This window comes from Monopterus albus, unplaced genomic scaffold (genome assembly GCF_001952655.1).
Source record: "Monopterus albus unplaced genomic scaffold, M_albus_1.0 scaffold180.1, whole genome shotgun sequence".
In the NCBI taxonomy this organism is placed as follows: domain Eukaryota; kingdom Metazoa; phylum Chordata; class Actinopteri; order Synbranchiformes; family Synbranchidae; genus Monopterus; species Monopterus albus.
Window position 1 is genome coordinate 411,022 of NW_018128060.1, and position 23,609 is coordinate 434,630.

The 23,609-nt window shown below is 41.7% G+C and overlaps 1 protein-coding gene across 8 annotated transcripts in view; it reads right to left on the reverse strand.

Annotated features, from left to right (window-relative positions):
- The window catches only part of robo1 (roundabout, axon guidance receptor, homolog 1 (Drosophila)), a 306,681-nt gene that overhangs the window by 8,670 nt on the left and 274,402 nt on the right, over positions 1 to 23,609 (reverse strand). For 7 of the 8 annotated variants that reach the window (XM_020616829.1, XM_020616828.1, XM_020616830.1 and 4 more), the window contains 17 exons: positions 23,453 to 23,534; positions 23,099 to 23,267; positions 22,836 to 23,002; positions 22,607 to 22,728; positions 19,384 to 19,615; positions 18,427 to 18,548; positions 16,657 to 16,828; positions 14,528 to 14,728; positions 12,115 to 12,141; positions 10,699 to 10,741; positions 8,896 to 9,050; positions 6,523 to 6,909; positions 5,649 to 5,765; positions 4,471 to 4,615; positions 3,999 to 4,229; positions 2,202 to 2,695; positions 1,954 to 2,115 (listed from right to left, as the gene is read on the reverse strand). In XM_020616829.1, coding sequence (XP_020472485.1) covers positions 1,954 to 2,115; positions 2,202 to 2,695; positions 3,999 to 4,229; positions 4,471 to 4,615; positions 5,649 to 5,765; positions 6,523 to 6,909; positions 8,896 to 9,050; positions 10,699 to 10,741; positions 12,115 to 12,141; positions 14,528 to 14,728; positions 16,657 to 16,828; positions 18,427 to 18,548; positions 19,384 to 19,615; positions 22,607 to 22,728; positions 22,836 to 23,002; positions 23,099 to 23,267; positions 23,453 to 23,534 — 3,028 coding nt within the window. The remainder of the gene's footprint in view (positions 1 to 1,953; positions 2,116 to 2,201; positions 2,696 to 3,998; positions 4,230 to 4,470; positions 4,616 to 5,648; positions 5,766 to 6,522; positions 6,910 to 8,895; positions 9,051 to 10,698; positions 10,742 to 12,114; positions 12,142 to 14,527; positions 14,729 to 16,656; positions 16,829 to 18,426; positions 18,549 to 19,383; positions 19,616 to 22,606; positions 22,729 to 22,835; positions 23,003 to 23,098; positions 23,268 to 23,452; positions 23,535 to 23,609) is intronic. The other variant, XM_020616835.1, reaches the window with a different exon arrangement.

The following is a 23,609-nucleotide window of genomic DNA, read 5'->3' on the forward strand; positions in this document are numbered from 1 at the left end:
CCTGCCCCAGGAGCTGCTGATACAGTTCTACAGAGGAATCATGGAGTCTGTTCTCTGCACCTCCATCACTGTCTGGTTTGGCTCAGCAACCACACAGGACAAGTACAGACTTCAGAGGACAGTCAGGACTGCAGAAAAGGTCATTGGTGTGAGCCTGCCCTCCATGGAGGACCTGTACACCGCATGGGTCAAAAGGAGGGCAGACGGGATCACTGCAGATACAATCAGTTTGAACTCCTCCCCTCTGGACGGCGTTATGGGTCACTGTGCACTAAGACAACCAGGCACAGGGACAGTTTCTTCCCTCAGGCTGTCACTCTGATGAACACTTAACCCACGACAGTATGACTGGACAATAACCCTCAGTGCAATACCTGTAAATATACATTGTACAGATTATACAGACTCAAACAGGTCTCTAGTGCTCCGTTTTAAGTACTCTATTTTTATCCCTAATTATCTCATTTCAATGAACATGCCCTTGTCTGCATTGTTTGCACATTGAGAGCCGATGTACCCGAGTCAAATTCCTCATGTGTCCAACACACCTGGCCAATAAACTGATTCTGATTCTGGTTTTATGGTATATGATGGTATGCACATTTGCTTATTACCAGTACTGAAGAAAAAACACAATGCAAGCCTGCCTGTCAGACTTCGCTACGGGCACCACACATACATGCGGAAAAACAGCAGAGGCGGCGGCTGATAACACCAAACTCCATCCACAAACAAAGAAATTTAAATCAACAGTGTGGGATTACTTTGCATATACCAATAATGAACACCTTCGAGAACACCATCGCTCTGTGCAGATCCAAGTATGTGTCCTGTTTATTACAATAAAACTTGAGCATCTAAATGTCTGTCATAAAATGCTAAATGTCTGTTCATTGGCTAATCTCTGACTTACAAAAGATCTCACACTGATCCTGATCTGATCCCAGAAACGCACACAAACATTACTAGCTCACATACAGTGTATGTGTGTGTGTGTGCACGCCTAAGTCAAGTATTTCGCAAGATGAGTCTGGCTGCGCTGTCACACACCTACAGTAGACTTGACAACGTTTGATATTTGTTTAGAGCATCGTGATGGCATTTCTTATTACTGCCCTAAGTTTTACAAACTAGTCTATTGATTAAATTGAGAAAATAATCCGCAGATTAATACATACAAAGAAAATAATCATTAGCAGCACTTTGATACAAAATAGTTCAGGAGAGCTCCACCTGAACCAAGTACAACAGTAAGCTATTGCTTTTACATCGGTGCACGAGGGATAGAATATTAATGAAATGATATGTAATAATATAACAGTATAGTATACATAGTATAACTTTTTTCTGCATCAAGTAGCCTACTTCTACCTTTAATACTTTAAGTACATTTTCTTGATACTTAACATTTTCAATGCAGGACTTTTACAGATTAGGTTACTTTTATAGTGTGACAGCAGCACTTTTACTTCCTCTACTACTACTACTACTACTACAGGTAGTAGTAGAGGAACTATAACTATACTTCAGGGTCAATCTAGTGCTGCAATGTAGCTCAATCAACTGTCACAGTCAATTGCAATAAAGAACACTGTTTTCATTCCTTTTGTGTGTGGTTGTAGCTGATACTAATAACTGTATAAATAGTGTAATACTATGAAAATCTCATACCATTGCAACCCTAATCACAGTGCAGTTTATATATCAGAAAAAAAAAGAAATTGTTTTTTGTTCTGTTTTTTTCTTTTCCTTGAAAAAACAAAGTTGACCGCTAACTAGCCTTAGCTAGTATTCTATTAAAATAAATAAATTTAGCTCAATATTCAATACCTGGGTAAGAAGCTACAATAAGCATTTATATTTAGTGAGCAAGAATTTAACCCAATTTTTTATGTTGAAAACTTTATTCTTGTATTTTTGTAGTCCTGAGATGTAATTATATGCGTTCTGTACCTTCATTATAGGCTTCACGTCGCTGGTTCCCTGGATGACCTGCAGGATGCTGCTTCTGCTTTTTAGGAGGCCTCCTGTGTACACCTGCCATACTCATGCTACTGTCTGTGGACAGTGGGCTGCCAGGACGGTGGCCCGATGGGTTTATTTGGTATTTTCGTGCTGAGAAAAGAAACAGAAGAATGATTTGCTCTGTCTTTTCTTGCATCAATTTTTCTTGTCAATGTGGTTGACTTTAGAAAACATACCTGATGCTCCGCCAACTTCTGGGCCCTGTGTATTAGGGTACTTGGCCATCCTGAGGCCTGAATACTCTGCAGCTGCGGCTACTGCTTGAGCAAAGTCGGCATCAGTGAAGAAGGATCCATCTGATGAACTAACTGCACTAGACCTCCCTGAAGAGACATTATCCTCTTCAGAAGCTGACCCCCATCCATTGATCATGGAACCAGTCACTGAGCTCTCCAGGTCGCCCATGCTGGATGCAGGTGTCTGTTCAAGCCCTCGTAGCAGCAACCGTCGTGGATTCATCTGGGGATGGTGAGGATGTGTGTGGGGGTGGGTGTGGTGGTAATGCATCTTGGCCACCTCTGCATCTGTCTCGTCACCTTCCTCATCTTCCTCCATTATATCCTCCTCTTCCATATCATCGGTGTCCAAGGCCAGTGGACTGGTGATGTACCCATATGTGTGTGAAGGAGAGAGGGGCCTCTGAGGGGGTGGGGGGCTCACAGTATGGCACCTGCAAAAAGTGACAAGCCCATGGTATCAGAATCCCATTAAAAGAATATTTTTGCATAAACTATATATAACAAGTACAATTAACCTGCCAGTTATAATGGGACAGTACCGCTAATTCGTCGCAGATAAACTGAATATTTGAGAGTTTAGAACTAGGCTATATAATATCACTTTGACAAAACATTTAATGGACTAAATTAGACTAGGGCTGCACGATAAATCATTTTGTGAGTATGATTTAGATCCTTGTACAGTCTCAGTCTGACAATGTTCTGCCCTGTTTGCATTAGTAGTGAGATCCCGTGCATCAAACCAAGTGCTCCCTTTTCCTTGCCAAGCTGCGTTAACCAATAACTGCAACTAATAACCATAAAGTGATTTATTTTTGCCTCAACTGCTATTCAGAACTACAGTAGGTGTATAGGGCAGGCAGTGCAGCATTTTGAAAAGTAGTTGCAGGAGGGCACAGAATATCTTTCATAACGTCAAACATTGGTTTGGTTGGTTGGTTTTTCAATTAGTCATCCTAGCTACAGCTTGTCACGTGATGTAAAAAACCCTGCTATTGGTTAATGCAGCTTAGTGAGGAAAAGGGAGTGCTTGGTTTCTATGCAAGGCATCTCTGTGCTAATGCAAACACGGCAGAATCATCACGAGACTGAGATCTCACAACATGATCGTGCAACCCTAAATTAGACTGTGATGTCTTATTTGTTTCAAACAACTCACTGCAAGTTGATTTTCACACTGTAGTGAAATGGAGTGAAACAAATAGCTCCCTGGGATCTAACAATTCAATCTAAAATCTTGGAATAATACCCAAAAATGCTGTATAGTATACAGAATTTGGAGTTAATGACCTGCAACTCAGAAAACGTTCATGAACTTAAAGTACAAGTTGACATCACCTTACTTTAAAATGGCCAAAAGAGTAAAACTGAATTTTTTTCTCATCAACATAATATTTAACGTAAGGGCGATGCAAACTTTTACACTGATACGATTTTCATTATTTTACCATAACTTTCTTTTTATACACTCCCTGACCATTTTTGTTACTTCTGTTGATGAAGGAACATTTGTACTAGCTGAATGTGCATTAAATATTATGTTGATAAGAAAAAACTGTTTTACTCTTTTTGCCATTTCAAACCTTTGCACCCAACTGTACTTAAGAGATCATGTTTCCCTTAAGGCTTTAACAGAATAGATACTGCATATATTCCTGAACAAACTGGCTACTCTTCTTTTGCTATGTGTCACACCTGTACCCTAGTAGGCCGTTTGATGCCACATGGGTGTACCTGCGTTCATGGCTGTCAGATGCGTCCTGGAGCATTGGCTGCATCTCTTCCTGGGGGGAGGGGGTAAGAGTAGCTGTAGACTGGTGACTGTAAGATACAGCAGCAGGGGAAGATGCTGCCCCTCTGATGGGAGGAGTGGGCCCCCTCTCCATCTCCTCTTCCTCTTCCAGCTCATCAGGCTGCAGGTACATATGAGAGGGGGGCATGGGGCACTGCATGTCTGGCTCACAGCTGCCAACAGAAAGTATCAAGCTACGTTACCTTCATAATACTCACTGGAAACATGAATGTTTTCATACACTGAAGCCAGGAAAACATGCACTAAATATTCATGCCATCCTATCAATGTCTGACATGAACCTAGCACTGATAGATAGAAAACCCTTGGGGCAAATGCATGTTGTGAATGCAAGAAATAGGAGCATGCCTGTCAGTGTGTCTGTGTCTTTGTGTCTGTGAAGACATGCCCCACCTTTCTTCCATCGATAGAGTGTATTCCTCTGTGTTCCGACTTGGAGGTGGGCTCACAGGGGGAGGGGGCAGAAGGTCAGCCCAATTCATTGTGCTCTGTTTGGGTAGTTTAGGGGTGCGCACACCCTTCTTTTGACCCTGACTCCCTGCTCCAAAAAATGGAAGAGGAAAAAAAGGCAGTCATCAGTCACAAGACAATTAGAGACACATATATTCTCTCCGACTGAAAAACATCAATGATTAATGTCAAAGAAACTGCAAGGTAATGGACAAGGAATTGACAGAACATAAAATGCATTAGAAAGCCTGGCTAATAAAGGAAATATCATTTTACATGTGAGAGTGTAAAGCCTAACGCAACCCTCAACTTAATGCAAGTGTGCCCACATACCTCTGAGCTATTAAATGATGGGAAACAATAAAAAAAAAAAAAAGAGGTTCCAATTAGTGAGCTGTGAGGTGCAGTGAGCAGTGTACTTCAAATGCAATATCAAAATAGATACATGGCATTAAGGTGGCAGTGGTGCATACTGTCTGCAATGTGTTACTCTTTGTCCTTGTCCACAGACAGACATTGAGGCCCTGATGAAATTAGGCTGCTACATACTGGGAGTAAAATGAAGCCAATTAACGAAAGCAATGCAAAGTAAGCAAGGACAAACAGAAAGCAGGAAAACAAAACAAATTAATAATAAAGAGAAGATTCTTTTATCTGATTGCATAACACTACACCAAGAAAACAAAAGATGTGCAAATGCCTGGCATGGTGCTCATGCCTTTGTGTGGAGGCATTGTCGTCAGTTTCCTTTTCTTTTTTTATGCATCAATTGTCCACTTTGTGAAGGCATCTCCTTTTTCAGTTTCTTTTTAAGATAGGCTGACATAGAAAATAATCAAATTATCATTTTAAAGCATGTATTATTAGGGTCTCAAAGTCATTTATTGCTTTTGAGGAAAAGTGAGATTTTCAGCTGGAGCTGAGGGGATGTGTGATTATATGCTTCACTACCATAATAAGCTGGGAAAATAATTTGGCAGTTAAATTAAAAAGAGCAAAAAATCAAGAATAAAACTCGTAACAACTTAGAGAGAAAAGTCTAGGGATGTGCTGATTTTTATAACCTTTGACTACCCTTCCTGCAACTTGTCTTCTTTTCCTTTATGCCCCAACCCTCTTACCTGAGGTACTACTGCTGCCTCGGTCAGAGCTGTTGTAGGAGCCCCCGGTGTGGCTGTCATGGGTCTGGTTGTAGGGGATGGTGGCTGGCATAGAGCTGTCACCTCCTCTGTAGCGGTCTGATGGTGAGAAGAATGGAAAGTAGGGTTAGTGTGGCCCCAAGCAGACATTTTGCCAAATCAAAAGCATTCAAACAAAGTATCAACTTCATAATGAACAAGGAAATGAAGGACTGCATTTGATTACACACCACAATGGAAATATGCAGTAAAATGATGTCCACCATGAAATAACAATACACTTTGCACAGTGTACAAGTGTGCTGCATGACATGAGGCATGCAGTTCATGCTTTGTATTTCTCAGGTGAGTATGTGAACACATGCAACATCACCACAAAAATCTCAAAACTATCAGACCAGATGTGGTTCCTGCAGGTACAACAAGGTGATGATAGCTTTGTTCAAAGCATCTAAAGATCCAGGAGTTATCTTTGTCTTGCCTCTAAGAAATCTGACACCAAAGACAAACGGTCACACCTGCCTTCATCCTGGACAACCCAGATACCTCACAATGACAGCAATTCAGGACTGCCCAACATTTAGAGTCAAAGACTATACAAGATTGCATCAAGTGTGATGAGGGGTTATATGGATGCCATAGAGATGGGCAGAGAGAAAGGGCGATGGTGCCTATGTTTACTGTTAAGGAGCGAAACAGAACCAAGTAAAATATGAACATGAAACACTTCTACAGGCTTCCACAGTGAGGATGAAAGAGCCAGGAGAAAAGAGAACAGAGGGGAAAATCAAGTGGAGGAAGATCATGGCTCGGAGCTGACCTCTTTAACCATGGCTGCTGGGTATTCCACACTCACCCTTGTTTAGCTTGTTTTGCTCCATGATGCTGTACTGGAGCTGGGAGCCCATTTCCTGTTTCTGCTGCTGGACTGAGGTGGGCTTCCAGCACTGTTTCTCATTAACCTCCCCTCCACCCCCAAGTCCACCTCCACTCCCTCCGGTTCCTCTGTCTGAGTTTATGTTGTTTCCCAGGATGGAGGACTGGATGAGCTGAGTGGTGGCATAAGGCGTCGGCTGGCCCCCTGGACCCACAAAACGTCCGTCTTTCAGGTTTGGGCTGTTGAAGGTCTTCATCTCGTTGATCTTGTTGGATAGGTCTACATCTCCGTAGACTCCTGACTCTGGTACCATGAGGTTGGTCTGCTTGTTTTCCATCTGGTTATTATAATTGGCAATGCAGTCGGCTGGAGAACATGAGGAGGGTATTTAGTCAGTGTCGTTTACTACTGATGAGCTTTGCAGCGAAATGCCAGTTTGGCAAAAGCTTTGAAACAAAAGGGCATCAGGTAATCTACCACAGAAAAAAGAAATACTGAAAGTATTTATTTGCTGAACATGAGAGACATTTACATATTAATTTCAAGATTTTGAAAGATCACTGTGCCCATCACAGAGACATCTCTATTTCCATTTAAAGTCTGTTTTGTTTGCCAAATGATGACCTACTTTAGGTGAGTGACACAGGTGGTATTACACCTTTCTCACTTAGTCTCTTCTCAGTCTCACCCATGACTCAATGTGGGTGTCATCTCTGTTCTTTTCCATCTGACGGTAGTAGAGCCTCGGCTCATCGAGAAGGACAGAGAGACATGTCTGTATCAAAGGCCTGGAATGAGGCATGCAGTAAAAGCACAGCCCCACTGACAGGTTCAGTTTTCCCTGGCTCATAAAATATTCAAATCCTCCAGCAGATCTGAGAACCAGCCTTGCGGTAAATACCAAGGACGGCCATAGGTGCACGCTGCTCGTGCCATGCCCCTCACATTTCATCTGCACAGAACAGCTTGACACTTCAAAGGTTGACGTGTGAAAGCGCCCCTATGGCTGGGATAAAGGGACATTAACTCCTATTTCTTTGCACTGTCACCTGGTCAGTGATCCTCTTAATGTTCACAGAGTTTAGGTTTGGCACACACACACACACACAAAACATGCGTCTGGCAAGCTTCTTAGTGTTGTACAGCGTGGTGTCATGCAAAAGTGAGGTCTGTCTTTAGCCTGTTATTCCCTGTTCAACATCTCACATCATGTTAAGGTAGACTTTAACCTCAGAAGGGTGATTAGCACAAAAAAGAAATTTGATGACTATAAAGTCTACAAAATGAATAATTAATCCTCACTGGGAAAAGGTTTGAAGTAGGGAGAAATTACTGAATGGCTGGATGGATATTAGGCTGAACAGCTGGATATGAATTATGGGCTGCCCTTAAAGGCATAGTCCCAAAGTGCATAATTTAGAACATAAAGCATTTCACTGCAGTCCAAGTTTCCTACTTGGGCCACGGGTGAAAATTAATAGCATTAAGTCCTGTGTCATCCAAGCACAAGTTTTTGGCTGCAAGTTTTACTCTGTTCTCTTTTCAGATATGTCACAGTGTGTCTGAGTCTATATAAGAGCTCTTTTGTATAATAGTAGTGTATAAGATTCCTGAGGCCAAATTTGCACCCCTTTGTTGGCATCTGTTACTAGTAGTGCTGAATAAACTGTAAGGCCACCTGGTGGTGTTCCAAAAGTTTCTTTCCCTTTTTTTCCCCTCTTTACCTACCCTACTTTACCTAATGCACACTCTCTACCTCCAGCAATACATCAGTGTATATTTAACAATATACTTATTCTTCATCACTCCTGCCTTCCCCCTTCCTTTTGGTTTTCCAGGCACACCTTTCTCTTTGTATCACTTGTTTTTTTTTTTCCTATTCCTGTGCTTCTGGCCACCATCTGTGATCCAGCCTTGACCTCTTCACCCGCTGCACATTTCTTAAATAACTGAGCACTTAGGGGAAATTACATTACTGGCTATAACAACAGTATGGAAATCAGCAGAGCAATTCGATTAGCAACTGAGTAAAGTCATGAGCCCCTCTCAGTGTGCTCCTTTTATTTCCTGCCTAAAACAGCTCTACTTTGACCTCAGATAAATCAAACACGCCAGCACACAGCCACTCTTAATCCTGATATTTCTGCAGCTTTTTCTTGTGGAGACCTACAGAAAGAAAAGATACACAGAACAACTCTCTAGGGAGATAACCCAGATATCAGATTTTACTTCCTTTTGCACTGCAGACTCCCTCAGCTCATACATTTCTTATCTCTACAGTTAGTTTGTCAAGGACTACATCATTTCCTTTGAGCGTTGTTGCCTACGCATAGCAGCCTCGACACTACATACCTGGTCGGCTATATGTTGCCAAGTTGCTGTCGCTGTTGCCATTGCCTGCAGTGCAGCAGTTGATGCTGCAGTTATTGTGGTTGGAGCAGGAGTTGGGCCATGTATCAGCCAGCCAGGGTTGAGTGGCAGAGTCCCCAATGTTTAGCAAACCAGGCCTGCACAAAAAAATGGGAGCAAACAGTTAACAATACTGAGAGACTAAGCCAACACCACAGTGCCATTTATGTGAATGAACTGAAACGCCCACAGTAACATAATATTTGAAAGATTATGTGGTGTTTTTTTTAGCCACCAGTTGAGAATAGGAAAACTACAGATCCAGCTTTAATACTTTTTGCCTTTTGACCACACATGTGCACAGGCTCAAGAAGAAAGAACATTAGAAAAAAAGCCCAGCTAAAGTGTTTGCTTGACTTGCCCACAGCCGATGACACTTTCTCTGAGCCCTTGTGAACATTAGCGAACTGCCTGGATTAGACAGCCAGATAAAATTCACTCTCAGTGTTGCAAAATGTGTGCCCTGAACAGGCAGTGAACCAAAATGCAGAGTAGATCCCATGGTGTCACACAACATCTCTATCACTTTAAAAGTTCCTTTAGCTTTACATAAGGAAAGAAGAGAAACTTGAGCATCAGAAGGAGGACCAATGCAGACCACTCCTTCACATCATCTGATCATCCATCTCTACTGTACTGTCTTGCTCCTATGTCTTCACCTTTAATCCAGATACAAGACAAGATCCCTTCTACAACATGACCTCAGGCCAAACACTGAGTGTTAAAAGAGTTAACAATAAACACCCTCCTATGGTTCGTGAAATGAATCAATTCTAGCACACAAAGAGAACACAGACTAATCCAGCAGGGACATATATTGTTTCAGTATTCAAATCTCCACACAGCGATTCCTAGTTTGCATATCCCAACAGTGAATTACATTTCCCACTGAAATGACTAATTTCTCGGATTCATGTTGGGTAATGAACACATTTGTCTTGTACAGCCAAATACAATCTCACAATAGGTACCCAATCACCCCAACAGTTGTATGTTGATATTGAATAGCCATTGTCTCAGAGCTGACATAGCTATGCCACATATGGGATTGAATCACAGAAGTGGATAATATAATGATTATGGATTTACTGCTGATGGCATCAAGCTATTCATTAACACACACACACACACACACTTCAAGCTATTCATTAACACACACACACGCTTACAGTACTGTGTACATTCTGTACTCCGAGTAAAGAGAAGGCAACAAATGAATAAATATTTCCTTGTTTTTCTGTCTGTGTACTCAATGTACATGTTTTCCCAGTTGTTTGAAAGCATGCCAGACACCATCTAGTGGATATACCAGTGAGTACTAGCAAGGTGATGCAGTATTTGCAAAGTCTTATTCTGTATAGTCTCACTGTTTGTGCACAATCCACCATTCCAGAACATGAAGTGTGTGCAGGCATCTCCATGGTTTATGGTGATGCTATGGTACAGCCTTGTGGTTGGATGTGGCTCTCCACTATATGGGATGAGGAAGGGTTCCTAGCAAACTATGTTGGGCTTTGTTCCTGTTAGTAACATACTTACTGCACTTCCTTACACCTAAGCTCTCTGCTGCTTTAGAAAGGCACAGCACTCCCCCTAGTGTTTGTCAAACAAAAGTACGCCTTCCCAAACCTACACACGTATTTAAGAGCTTTAACATCCTGCTGTATTTGTGGTGTCAGTTCTAATCATCATTTAGTTTCTCAATAATTTTTAATATTGTTTAATGTTTAATAAATCAACTCTTACCTTCCAGCACTGCTCACACCTTCTCCACCTCTCTGATATGCCACTGAAAAGAGAAAAAAAAACATTTCTATTATGATTTCACCACTATTACTAATGTCATCACATCATATTTGCAATTATAATACAAGGTCAAGTCGCATTTATTCTTTTCATTTTGAACTGTCAGCCTAGCAAATGATGATGGGAATGCTTTAAGTATGTATGTTATAGTTGAATATGTTATTGTATTATTTCAAGTGAGCATGTGAGTGAAATGTGTGTGGCATCATTCCGGCTAAGTCACACACAGCAACAGGAGCAGGAGGATATGTAAGAGGCTTATGAAGAAAAGAGATGTAGAGCTCTTTGGTTGTCTAGCTCAGGTTCAGTGTGTTTGAAGCTCTGTGTGCTGCAAGTTGGAGTCTTTCAAGGAGCTCTAAGCTGCTGGTCTGTGAAGGAGAGATAAACTTCCAACTTTAATTACAATCTCTTCCCTGAGAGGAGAGGGGGTGGAAGAGGGTTAGGTAGAGCCGTAGTTCTGCCGACTCCCCGTCTAGTTTTCAAAAAAGGAAGTCTGGTTTTGGCCCTTGCATGCAGCCAGAGCAGCACTTAGCTCTTTTTAATTTAAACCGAAAGTGACTGAAATCAGCATAATGTCCTGTAACAACTAGGGTAACAGGGAAGGGACGTTCTTCCTAAAGAGCCAGAAACCACATAAGCAAGAAGGGTGTTTCACCTGAAATACCTCCAGTAGATTGTGAAACTAGTTTGCAACTGTGAAATTACTACTGATTGCAAGCCTGAATGTGGACAGAAACAACACTGCTAATGTTTGTCTATGACTGCTGCACAGACAAGATCAGCTAGTGTAACCACAAACACAGTATTGTCTCTTCTGCTTTCACTTTACTTCCTCTCACCCATTTGTTGTTACACATAAGCCAATGCATTAAGCACTGCCAGCAACCCTGACACACCTCTGGGGAACAAAGAAAGTCAGACAGATGAAAGTCCATGAGTGAAAAAAGCTGGAGAGGACTGTAAATACAAACCTGCAGAGAGAACCTTTCTTTTATTGGTTTTACACCATGTCACTTCAGTTCATAGATAACCTCCTTAGTGCCGTTGCTACTTGCCTGTCTAATTGGTATGTAACAGTACTGGTGGTGTGTCACTCTCTTAAATCCCATGTGAGGTTGCCAGCAGCCCTTTGACCAAGCTACTATGAGCTTTAACAGTTTCACAGTAGTGTGGCCTGTTCTTTGAACGTTACATTCCAACATGACCCAATGGTTGGTGGAACACTTATCTATTAGGACTGTGGCTGTTCAGGTCATTAAATGAAGTGTTTCTCAAATATAGTAAAAAGGACGGCACAGTAAATGAATAAAGACATCACTTCCTGTATATGGTGTAAAATAAACTCAGGGTGCTTACCTGTTGGTGTGAAAGTAAAGGATGGCACTGTTGAGACAGAAAAATGGAAACAAAGTTATTGTTAAATTGTTGTGAATCATAAATCTCTGGATTAGTGACAATTTCTACACTTCTCACCATATAAGTTTTGTTCATGTACACAAACGTACACATTACAGCTGTATCCCAGTCAGGTACTACACTTCCACCAAAAAAATCTTTAGCCTGTGTTCACACACTACTTTCTACCTCATCATCTCTGATCCCCTCAGGTATCCCTGGATCCCCTGCTGGCTCAAATTCTGGCCCAGACTATCAAAGTCCTGCTGAGCAGGGGTCACACACCAGGGCTGATATACTGTATGTTGCTATCACACATTATCACCCACAGAGCTCAGTTACTCATACTTTGACATACAAGAGGCCCTTCTACAGTACAAAACCTATTGTATGCCCATTTAGATTCTGTAATGGCCAGTATGGTCTGAGGACATTTTATATGAGATGTACTCTTTTGTGGAAGTAAGGAATCCTACAGTAAGCACTGCAATTTACGCTTCATTGCACCATGTTGGCAGTCACCCAGTACACTGCATTAAATAACTGCATTTTAGAATTGTTGCTTCAACCTTAAACAGCCACTGCAAAAGACATCTGAGAAGATACATACTGCTTATTATTGCTGTCGCATATTCATTTCCTCAAGCATTTAATTCATATAGTACCTGTGCTAACGCATCTCCTAAATGCCACAATCCTCTGGTCATGTTTGAATCTGTCCTTTTGATACTCAAACAAGTCTAAGGATTGGAATGGTTTATCTGTTTGATGAAGACTTGGTGCACAAAACAGAATATGAGAAATAATCTTTAAGTTGAAATGCATAATTAAGATTCATCTTCTGAGACAGGATGTGCCAGATGTTTAATCCCAGGATAGATACACTGAAGCTGCACCTGAACTAGTTCTCCTCCTTGAGTCATTCTTTGATTTCTGCAATCCCATGCTATTTTTAGCTGATTTCTACAGCATTGATTGTTTCAGTTACAACATTTTTAAGGACTTTAGCAGCATGGCACTGTAAAATTAGTTTTGCACAATGTAGTAATTTGCATTAGTTTTGATCAACATAACAGAACCACAAGGTTTAATTACATTCATTGCAGACAAAATAAGTAAAGTTATTTAATTGGTAATTAACTAAGAAGTACTCTAATAAGAAACAACACTAGAACACAGTGTATCCCACACAGACACACACATGCTGTACAGTCCCAGTTCAACCAGTTTCACCCTAAGTGCAGACTGTTGCTTCATGTGGTTGCAATTAAGCATTCTTAGTTACCAGCTCCAACAAAAACTGGTCTCTTGTGTTCTGGATGCATGAGGAGGAGGACGAGGGGGAGGCATGTTTCCTCCTGTGCACCCGAAGAGCCTTTTAAGTTTATTTGAGTAAACATCAACATATAGAATCACACAAGGCCACAGGTCAACCTCAGCCTACACAGTATTCTCCTATACTGTCAGGCCATAAATCAGTGCTGCGCTCCTGAAGTGTTTCAACACATTCCCTCTGAAAGACCTTCCTTTTGATAAAAGTATTGTATACTTGCATTATTTAATTTTGTTTATAGGTCTGGAATGAAGATGACTGAGCTTGCAGGCATATCACTTCTTCCCATAGAGATCTGAAATGTTATCTTGGATGGTGTTTTCAAAGGTAATCTAAGCCAGAAAAAGCAACATTTATGACCATTACAAACCACACAGGCTTAAGGAAAAGCTTAGCTGAGGTGTCTCTCACTTTCACGACTCACAATTCCAACTATTATAATGACTGCAGTGGATTCAAAACAGAGATACCTTGTGTTTTCTCTGTGACAGCTCCAGATTAGCATCAGCAACAGCTAAGTCAGTCTATTGTCTGTGTGTCTCAAGGCTGAAGGGTAGATCTCCTCTAACCTGGCAGTCAGCAGTAAACCTGAGTAGTGGGGAAGGCACAGGTAGTGCTCACAGGCAGCAGCTGCATAGCCCAAGGCCACACATTAAGTCAGCCCACACATAAAAGAGAGACAGAACGAAAGGCTAATAGCTCTCTTTATACTCTTAAGTATTGTGGGCAGAGGTTTGGTATGTCATGAACTCTGTCACTTCAATTCAGGTCAAGGTAAAAACACACTGCATTATACCGTGTCTACTCTAAGAGAGTTAAAAAGATATCTGTCTCTGTTACAGAAAGGTTTTGCAGCAGTGCAGATGAAGAAGATGGAAAGAACTGGATTGAAATAGAAACAAATGCACCAATAAATACTACACTGCATTTCCTCAACAAATTTCAAAAGTGAGGAAACCTCTTGTAACCTCAAACCAGCACATTACATCAGAAAATACTTCTGGTAGTGTTAAATGTGTGCTGTTGCACTCGTGTACTGACCTTTGCGTATGCCTGCATAGGTGCTGGAGAGGCCATTCCTTTTCTTTCGGTGTCTGTACAGCCAGATACTGAAGACCATGAGGATTATCCAACAAGCAGCTCCTATGCCTGCTATAAAGGCTGGCTGTTTGACTACATCTGAGATCTGCTGGGAGAGGGGGTTCTCTGGGGTCTCAGTCTCTGTCATTCGCCCAGATGCATCTGAGGATGAGAAAATGGGGAGGAGATGTGAGAGCACGATTAGAAAAATTTTTATTTTTACGAAAGATACATTTGGCGGTGCAAGAATGGGATGGCACATGTGAAATAGAGGGAGTTAGGAATGTGAAAATGGCATAGACAACTAAAAAATATTAAAAGCCTAAAATTCCAAACCAAGTGGAAAAGCTTGAAATAGAAAGTCAACACAGTACATAAATATGAACATTCCTCTTTGTTCCGACACAAAAACCTGCTCAGTGGGTGTGTATGAGGCCAGGTTGTCGAAATGGAGTCATTTATCTCTATTATTCAAAAGGATTTGCTGCTAATCTCAGTTAACAATAACAGGTGAGCAGACAAAAGCAACCAAAGACATTCAAACAGAGCCTGTGCACGAAGCCAGCCAGATGGAACCGAGAAGAAAAACACAGAGTGGCATCATTTACACCGAGCAATGATGGTTCCATAATCATATAAATACATCCAGCGAGATCATCGTCAAATAGAGGCACCACAATAATTAGCAAACTGAGGCGCATCTGTGAAAAGCTGAGATGTAAATGCCTTAGAGCTGTTTCTACTGTGAAATGCACTGTAAAGGCATCATCTATACAGCTGCTTACAACAACATGCTGGCTGTTTTTCTCATCTGTCTGTTCTCTGTGAATGCCTTCATGCGTGATACATAAAAAAAGCATCTCCAGGTTGCCCCACCCCCTGCCAATCTGAAACTTCTTCCTGTTACTTTGTCTTAATCTCTTTCTGTTAACCCTCTAAGCCAGTAGCAAAAACACCTCCTCAAAAAACCAGCTTCCTGTCTTTACCCCTCCATATCCTTCTGTCTGCCTTTGTCTCAGTCACTCAGTCCATTTCCTCTTCTGAATTTGTGCCTATGGCTGGCCGAGTGAATGGAGCATGCCAATGTGACTAAACAGCCCACAAGGGGATTGTACAGGTATCTAGGCTGGAATGACGCATACAAGCTCAGTGTGACAAATGCGTTTGGGTGAAACACTGGTCCCCCAAGGCACACTGTTCCACTCCAGTGTTGGAACCCAGTGACAATCACCACAGGAACTCTTCAAGTGAGAGAAATTGTATCAGTCACAGCCGATGCGTCTTCATGCCCATCCCAGCCCACTCAATCACACATTTAAAACCAGATGGAGTTTTCTCTCTCTCTGCTTCCTCCTGCTATTCATGTTTCCCATCCCTCTCCCGAGAAGGCCAGCACAGAGCTTAGGGGAATAAAAACTGACAAAATATCTGTCCGTCCAGACTTAAAGGACAAAAAAACAGAAGTAAATTATAAGAACTAGCCCCAGTGCAGTCTACACTGTGTTCCTTAGCATTAATAACATGTCATGTCTGATCGCAGAGTGCAAGATTCATTATCGCTTTTGTTGTTTGAAGCAAAGCAGAGGCTGAAAATATTGTATCCTTGACTGGAGAATGGGGCAGCCTGCTCAACAGCTCTGCCACACAGCATTTAATGTGTAAGCATTGAGCACAGTTCCAGATACTGAAGCGAAAAGCCATTTCAGAGCACACAAAAACTGTAAAAGTTCCCCGTCATTCAAATTTATCATACTCTTCCATGGCACCATAATGACTTCAATTACAGTTTTTAAGTTTCAGTGTTGATAATAAAAGGTGAAGCAAGCTGAGGCTTGAACGTGTTTGTTATTACAAAGAAAGGAATTACATAATTGTCTGTTTACTTGGCACCGTTATATTACTGAAAAGCTCTTAATTTGAGATGACTGGATTAATGCCATAATTATTTGTCAGCTGACTGGGTTTGATTCTGTGTGTGGGTACTGCCAGAGGACAAACACAATGAAACACAGCAAATGTATCCACTAGAGGAAAAACTAAATAATTACATGACCTCCTGTGACAGAGAACGAAAGACTGTTCCTACTCACCAAGCTGGAAGAAGGTGATATCGCTCTTGACTCCAGGACCTGCCCCCGTGCTGGCTGCTACCTCCACGCTGTAGCGGATCCCTGGGGCCAGACTGGGAATCAGCACGGATAAGGTTGAGCCGTCAACTGTGCGGTTGATGTGGTACCTACTCTCATTCCCCAAGCACCAAATCTGCCATAACAGAGACAAAAAGAAAGTAGAGACCGAGGCAATGTTATGATGGTTCTGTGACAACATTCAATTTGGTAGCTACCACGAAGCTGTGTCCTTATAATTGGTTAGTGCTGCTATTGCAAAACTTTAGCACACTGTGAGTATTGTCTTACATCTCTGAGGTAGGAAAACATTTTACAGCATGGCTTTAGTGTTTACAGGCTGTGCTCAACACAGGGTTGGTATTAGCTGAGGTGGCCATAACATGTCTCCGTGTAGCTTTAAGACCCTGAAAAACAAATGGGGATCAGTAATCATAACCATAACCCAATTTCAGCAGAAGCTAAGTGCTGTCATTCCCAGGAAGGAGAGCAGTCACCTACACTCAGTCAAACCAGGGGCACAAAGAGAAGTAAACATTCACCCCAGCATGAGGCCTGGTGACCTCCACATCCGGAAGCCCTGACATTCTGCTTTCTTTACCCACCACCTCCTCCCATCCGTTAACTAGGTTAACGCACACACACATTTCTTTGGGAGTGTACCATACATGTGGGCATGTGTTCACACTTCTGTGATTAACTCCAAAGACCTGAAATTTTATGAGTATCTATAAAAATTGTGGTGAGTGGAAGTGCCGCTAGGGACCGGGCTTGGTAATGAGCAAGGAATACTCTAGAGCTGGAGTTAAAAAGCATGAAATTACTCTAAAGCCTATCACCAGAAAAAAAATTATCTGAAAAATTACCAGTGGCTTAGCTTTTTTTCTCACTCTACTTGATCTCTCCTTCCACCACTAACCTATACACCAAGAGGCTTTCTAATCAAAATACAGGACTTCCACAGCATAATGTATGGGAGAGATCACAGATTATCAAGAAAGGAGGAGAGAGGGAAGTGAGCGACACTGTAGTTTTAAGAAAGCATTAGCACAGCTTCAGCCCAAAGAGATGACTGGAACTGTAACAGAGGTAATAGAGTCTCTTCATTGTTATGTTAGTCACTGCTATAGCTTGTTGTCCTCCACTCTACTACATACACTACCTACCTCCACATGGATATCTCTACTAAATCATAATATCTACAGTACAGTTAGGTTTTAGATATTTATTGATCTTTAAATGTTGAATTATTTAAGTCTTCATTTGGATAAAATAAATAAAATAAAACAACTACTTAAGATACACCAACTGCATCCATCATCCACACCATCACGCAAGGCCAAACATTTGATCTCACCTAAACACACAAGGATCTGTAATCAGTTAAGACCTAACTACCTCTGAAGAGAAAATAAAACTTACAAGTACCCCATATATTACTTACTATTATTCTACAACATGTGTAAGTTTACTTTCTCCACCAGATGGCAATGTTTTATAGCCGTTTCTACCAGCTCCCCTGCTTTTGACTCTTTTTTGTCTCTGAGTTTCTGTCAGCATACAGTGGAGCACTGATGACTGTACAGAGGTGCACCTCAATCTAGAATTCATTATATTTCCATGTCTGTTTCTCTGTTATCTGCTGTCTGCATCCCTGTTTGTGTCTCCTTTGTGTCTACAGTACAAGTCTCACTTCCTCAGACCTGAGGTAGCTGCTGACTGTTTATTTGTTACCTTGTACTCTTGAACCACCCCATTCTGCTCCTCTTCTGGAGGGGGTTGCCAGGAGACCACGATGGCCGTCCCATTTTCCCCACTCTCCGTCACTGTAACCTCACGAGGTGGGGCACTGGGGGCTGAGGGGGGTAGACAAAAGATAAAAAACACATCTTCATACATGATACTGATTTGTAACTCCCCGTCTTCCCTCGTGCCATTGTGCTGTCAGAATCTGCCCTTTATCTCTGTGTGAGACTCAGGCTGAGATGAGAACAAAGGAATAAAAGGTAAAATTGTGACACTTATATCTGAAAACTGAGACTGTTCACTGTAAGTGTCTTGTGGTTAAATAAAAGCAAATTACAGTTTACTCAAAACAGACAGGGAGTTCTGATGGTGGGTGGTGTGTGAACGCCAACCTGTGGTCCAGCAGAAATTAAAAAATATAATTGTGAAACAAAATAAAAGATGTAAATGGTGTTTGAGTGAGTGTTATAAATACAAGCATTTTTCTGCTTATGAGAGAACAAACATTATGTTTAGAGCTTGGAAAACAATATCAAAATTAGGAACAAAGGAGAATTCAGCAAAAAAAAAAAGAAGCTCAAAACACTCCCACACATGCAACACATACAGTGCACTAACATTTCGCTCAGCTGTTTGCTACAGATTAAAATTTGCAGTCTTTCAACCAAACCTCACGAGACTGCTACAACCACATGCTATGAGAAATTAGTATAACACTCGTACTGGAGTGTTGTATGGGTTTCCACAGGGCCTTTTAAAACAGCTGAACATCCACCCTATCATGCTTGAATACACCACATAGGAACATAACATAGTCCTGCTCTCACTGCCTGCTGTGAACAGCTGTTGTGTGCTCCCACATATGTAGGCTCTGCATATAAAATTGTGTAAACATGAAAACATGCATGCACACATGCACAGTCACACATATTCACAAGCCCCCACCTTCCTCCAGTGTCTTGCCAATTTTGACATCACTGTCTGTTCCCTGGAATTCATTGAAGAAGGGGCGGACTTTGAATTCATATGTGACTCCCTTCCGAAGCTGTGGCACAACAGCGCTGTCCTCCCCAGGGGTGCGCACTTCAAACACAGCCCATTCACTCTTCTGCAGCCATTCCAGCGAAGGCCTGTACATCACCTTGTAGCCCTGTATGTACTGTGACTGCTGCTCCACCTAGAGAGTGGCACGAGAACACAGACAAAGACCATGTCAGCTTGACTTAATTATGTGCTTCACAGTTCAGAGTGGAAAATTATACAGTAATTTAATACACTGTAGCACCACTGGACAGCTATGAATTCATGCAACTGATAGCCCAGGTGCTGGATGGGATGGAGTGCTAACTCATCACATCAGTCCCCTGTTTATCCATCCATATCTACATCTCTCTATTCGACTGTCTTTCTATGCGCCATTTGGAGCAGCAGCGACTTGTGCAAACCACAGTATGAGGTCACTGGCCAGAGGTTCCTCTAAGTCTGGAGCTGGTTAAATAGGGCCCAGGCTTCCAGAACAGGCTGTGTCATCCTGTCCTGCTCAACAGTATACTGGCTGGCTAGCTGCTGAAGTCAAGGAAGAGGGGGAAAAGTGGATCTTAATTCAAAGAACCTGAGGTAGAGAATACAACAAGTTAAACAGCATCTGATGTAGCTAAAATAGAGATGATAAAAGTATTTGGAATTTGATTTGTCTGATAGTTTATTCTAGGGATTATGAATGTCGCTTTGTGATACAGCATGGTTGGAGAAAAGAGTATCTGCTAACCAGTATGCTAATATGTCTACAAGTCCCTGAGGAGGCCAAGCACCGCTGGCTTGTAAAGATTTTAGTGATTTATTTATCCCTCCTCTGTAAAATACACTGCAGGCTCAGGTGGTCTTCATTAGACTGCAATCTGTGGAACCATTTACCTCAGCACAAAGGAAAATGTAAAACCAAAAAACCCCACATTGAGAATAGCTTGAACTCGACAAAACAGGGAAGCTGTGGTCCTCAACTACAGTACAATATCAGGCTCCCTCTCCTCATATGTTTTCTGGAACATTCCATGGAGACAGGGTAACTGGGCAGCAGTGTTTTAAATCAGTCTTAACATGTCAGTATCTTTTTCACATTTCCTGAGTCCCATTCATCACTCACTATGGCACTTCATAATACCTGGGAATGCAGGGGCGGACTTACAGTATGTCAAAAAGCAAAACACTGGCTATTATTACCCGTCAGTGAGTCATCCCACAAACTACTATTTCCTATCTAAGGTAGACAGCCATAATAGCTGTATTGTCTCATAACCCAAAAACAAAAACACATTAACCAGATCAAATGCAGGTGAGCATACATGTAATAGCCACGTAAAGAGAGTATTTATGTGAAATATACCCGGACATAAACTTTCCTCAGCTCATGTGAGGACTGATTTAATAAAGCAGATAATACAGTGAACACAACTGCCAGTACAAGTATCTCAACGTGTAGCGGTATCTGCTACACTGAACAATTGTCAGCTCATTGTCACATTAATTTACCGGTAACGTTGTATTACCATGGGAAATGTACATCAAGCTGACGTTTGTTAAACAACAGCGATTCACAGAATAATGTTATAACTACTGTAACTTAACTTACTCCCAATATGTGTAGCACACAACTACAGTAATTTAAACATGCAAAAACCAACAGTACATGTAATTAGTGATGCAGAGGCAAACGTTCCTCGAAAACATCCAGAGGCTGGAACATTGGTTCCATGGCCAGTAGCTACCGTGTACCACTACTCAGAAACAGTCTAGGAATTTGTTTCAGGTACAGAACCGATGGCAGCCATCTGCAGCGCCAACTCAACTGATGGCTCTAACCACTGGGGCAACTTATGGGCTCAGTGTCTTGCCCAAGGACACTTTGACATGTGGACTGCAGGCACTGTGATTCGAACCTCCAACCCTCTGGCTGGGAGATGACCACTCTACCCACTCAACCACAGTCGCCCATTAAGTTAAGTTACTATTTAACAAGAAACAAACATACCATAATACAAATTACCTCCGGAGCACATCTGAGATTACGAACATTTAGGACATATGAAGGGAATATTATGTGAAATATACACAGGCACAAACTTTCCTCGGCTCATATGTTATAACTAAAGGGAGCGAGCAATGTGTCCTTTCACATAGCTCATCAACAGCTCTAGTCTCCCCCTACTGGAATCCTCTGGTAACTACATCTACTTTTAGTCAAGGTCAAAGTGTTTGTCATATGCAACAGTTAGGAAACGTGTTTCCCTGTACAATGAAATTCTTACTTTGCCGTCCACATGAATGCCACAAAAATACAAGTGAAATATAAAGTAGATGACCAATAACACAAATCTAGTTGGTGTTAATGTAGGATGACACTGACACTTTCATAAGAAAACAAAAATTATGTACTCCTGGCGATCTTGATGACAGTGACCATTACTAACATAAGATATGATACAGCATGAAAGTACTCATATCAAAATATAAGAGATACTCAATATTGGACCATTGAGTGTTACTCCATTGCTGGATGTGACATAAGGTGCACATTATTCCCTCTGTCACATGAGCACTTCATATTCAGCTTGTGCCAGCAAAGGAACACCAGCATAAGTTCCCAGTTCAACATCTACTACCTCCTCTCCCACCTATCCATTTTAACATCTGTAAGCCATTTCAGTTTAAGAGCATGAATTGGTTCACTCTTTTTTTCTCACTTGTATTATTTTAACAGCCGTCAAGTGTTTTCAGTCTGAAAGGAGGCACAAACTGGCATGCCACACACTGTTAAATGACACTATATGGCCTATTTCAAAAGGCTGGGTTCTGTAGTCTAGCTGTGGGTCCACAGGGAGCAACAGAGTGGCCAGCTGATCAGTTCAGACTAATGCCAGATGCACACTAAGAACACTAAGAACACTTGGACTGTACTCCAGGCTGCTTCCTGCAGTGTCCTTCCTCTGTAGTGTGCCAATATGTTAGCACATTAGCTCAGCTGAACTGCCTAACAAATTGACCATTAGCATATCACTAATGCTTAGAGCTTAGGTGACCAACTATGCCAGTGATCCATAAGGAAAACTGCTGCAGCTGTGTTAAGACAAAGAAACAACAATAGTGCATTCATGGAGAAAATTATACTCACTGTCCACTGCACCAGGACAGATGAGGAAGAGAGAATGGTGGGGTTGTGCAGGTGGATGACCACTTCTCCCAACTCCCTTTGAATCTGACGATGATCAACACCCTGACTGGTGGGAGGGATATCTGTATGCAGAAGCACAGAAATAATAAATGAATGGTAAACCTACAGAAAAACCAAAACACTACTGTACCATATATTAAATTGATATCAGTAAGAAGGCATTTCTTACCTTGTGTTTTCACAGCATCAGTGATAGGACTGGGATCACTTAACCCATAGGCATTGGCTGCCCGTACTAAGAAGAGGTAGACTGCGCTGGGCTTCAAGCCCTTCAGTACAAATGACTCAGTTTTCACATGCTCTGCCAATGTCTGCCAGCTACTCCCTGATGCATGACTACGGACACATAACAGAGATAGTTTTAACATTTAAAAGATTTCAATAAGGTCATGCAATAATTTCTTTACCAACAGTCATGTTGAATAGTTGTACCTGAAGGCCTCTATTATATAAGAGGTGGGTGTGGCTCCAGCATTAAGGTTTGGTTTCCAAGAAAGGGTGACAGAGGTGCGGGTAACGTCAGTGACCTCAGGTCTAGAAGGGGCACTGGGGATCAGGTTTGGGTCAGTAGGTCTGTTTGGTTGGACTGGGACTCCAAACTCTAAATGCAAAAAAGAGAATAGAGAGAAGGGAATAGACAGGGGAGAATGTAGTTGCATACTAAACAATTCCAACTTTCAATTTTTTACAAGTTTTTTTTTTCAGAAAGCAGAATAATATGAAAACATGTTAAAGACTTTAAATGATTGGCAGCTGAACCTACAGTAACTGTAGATTTAGGAATACCTTGAACTTCTAGGTAGGCTTTCCACGAGGCCTCTCCGCTGGGTGTGGAGGCAATGCAGGTGTAGGTGCCAGAGTCACCAAGCTGGAGCATGAGAGGAGTGGACATCTGGTTAAATGGAACATATTTAAATGTGTGGCACAAATTTCTGAAGTGGCA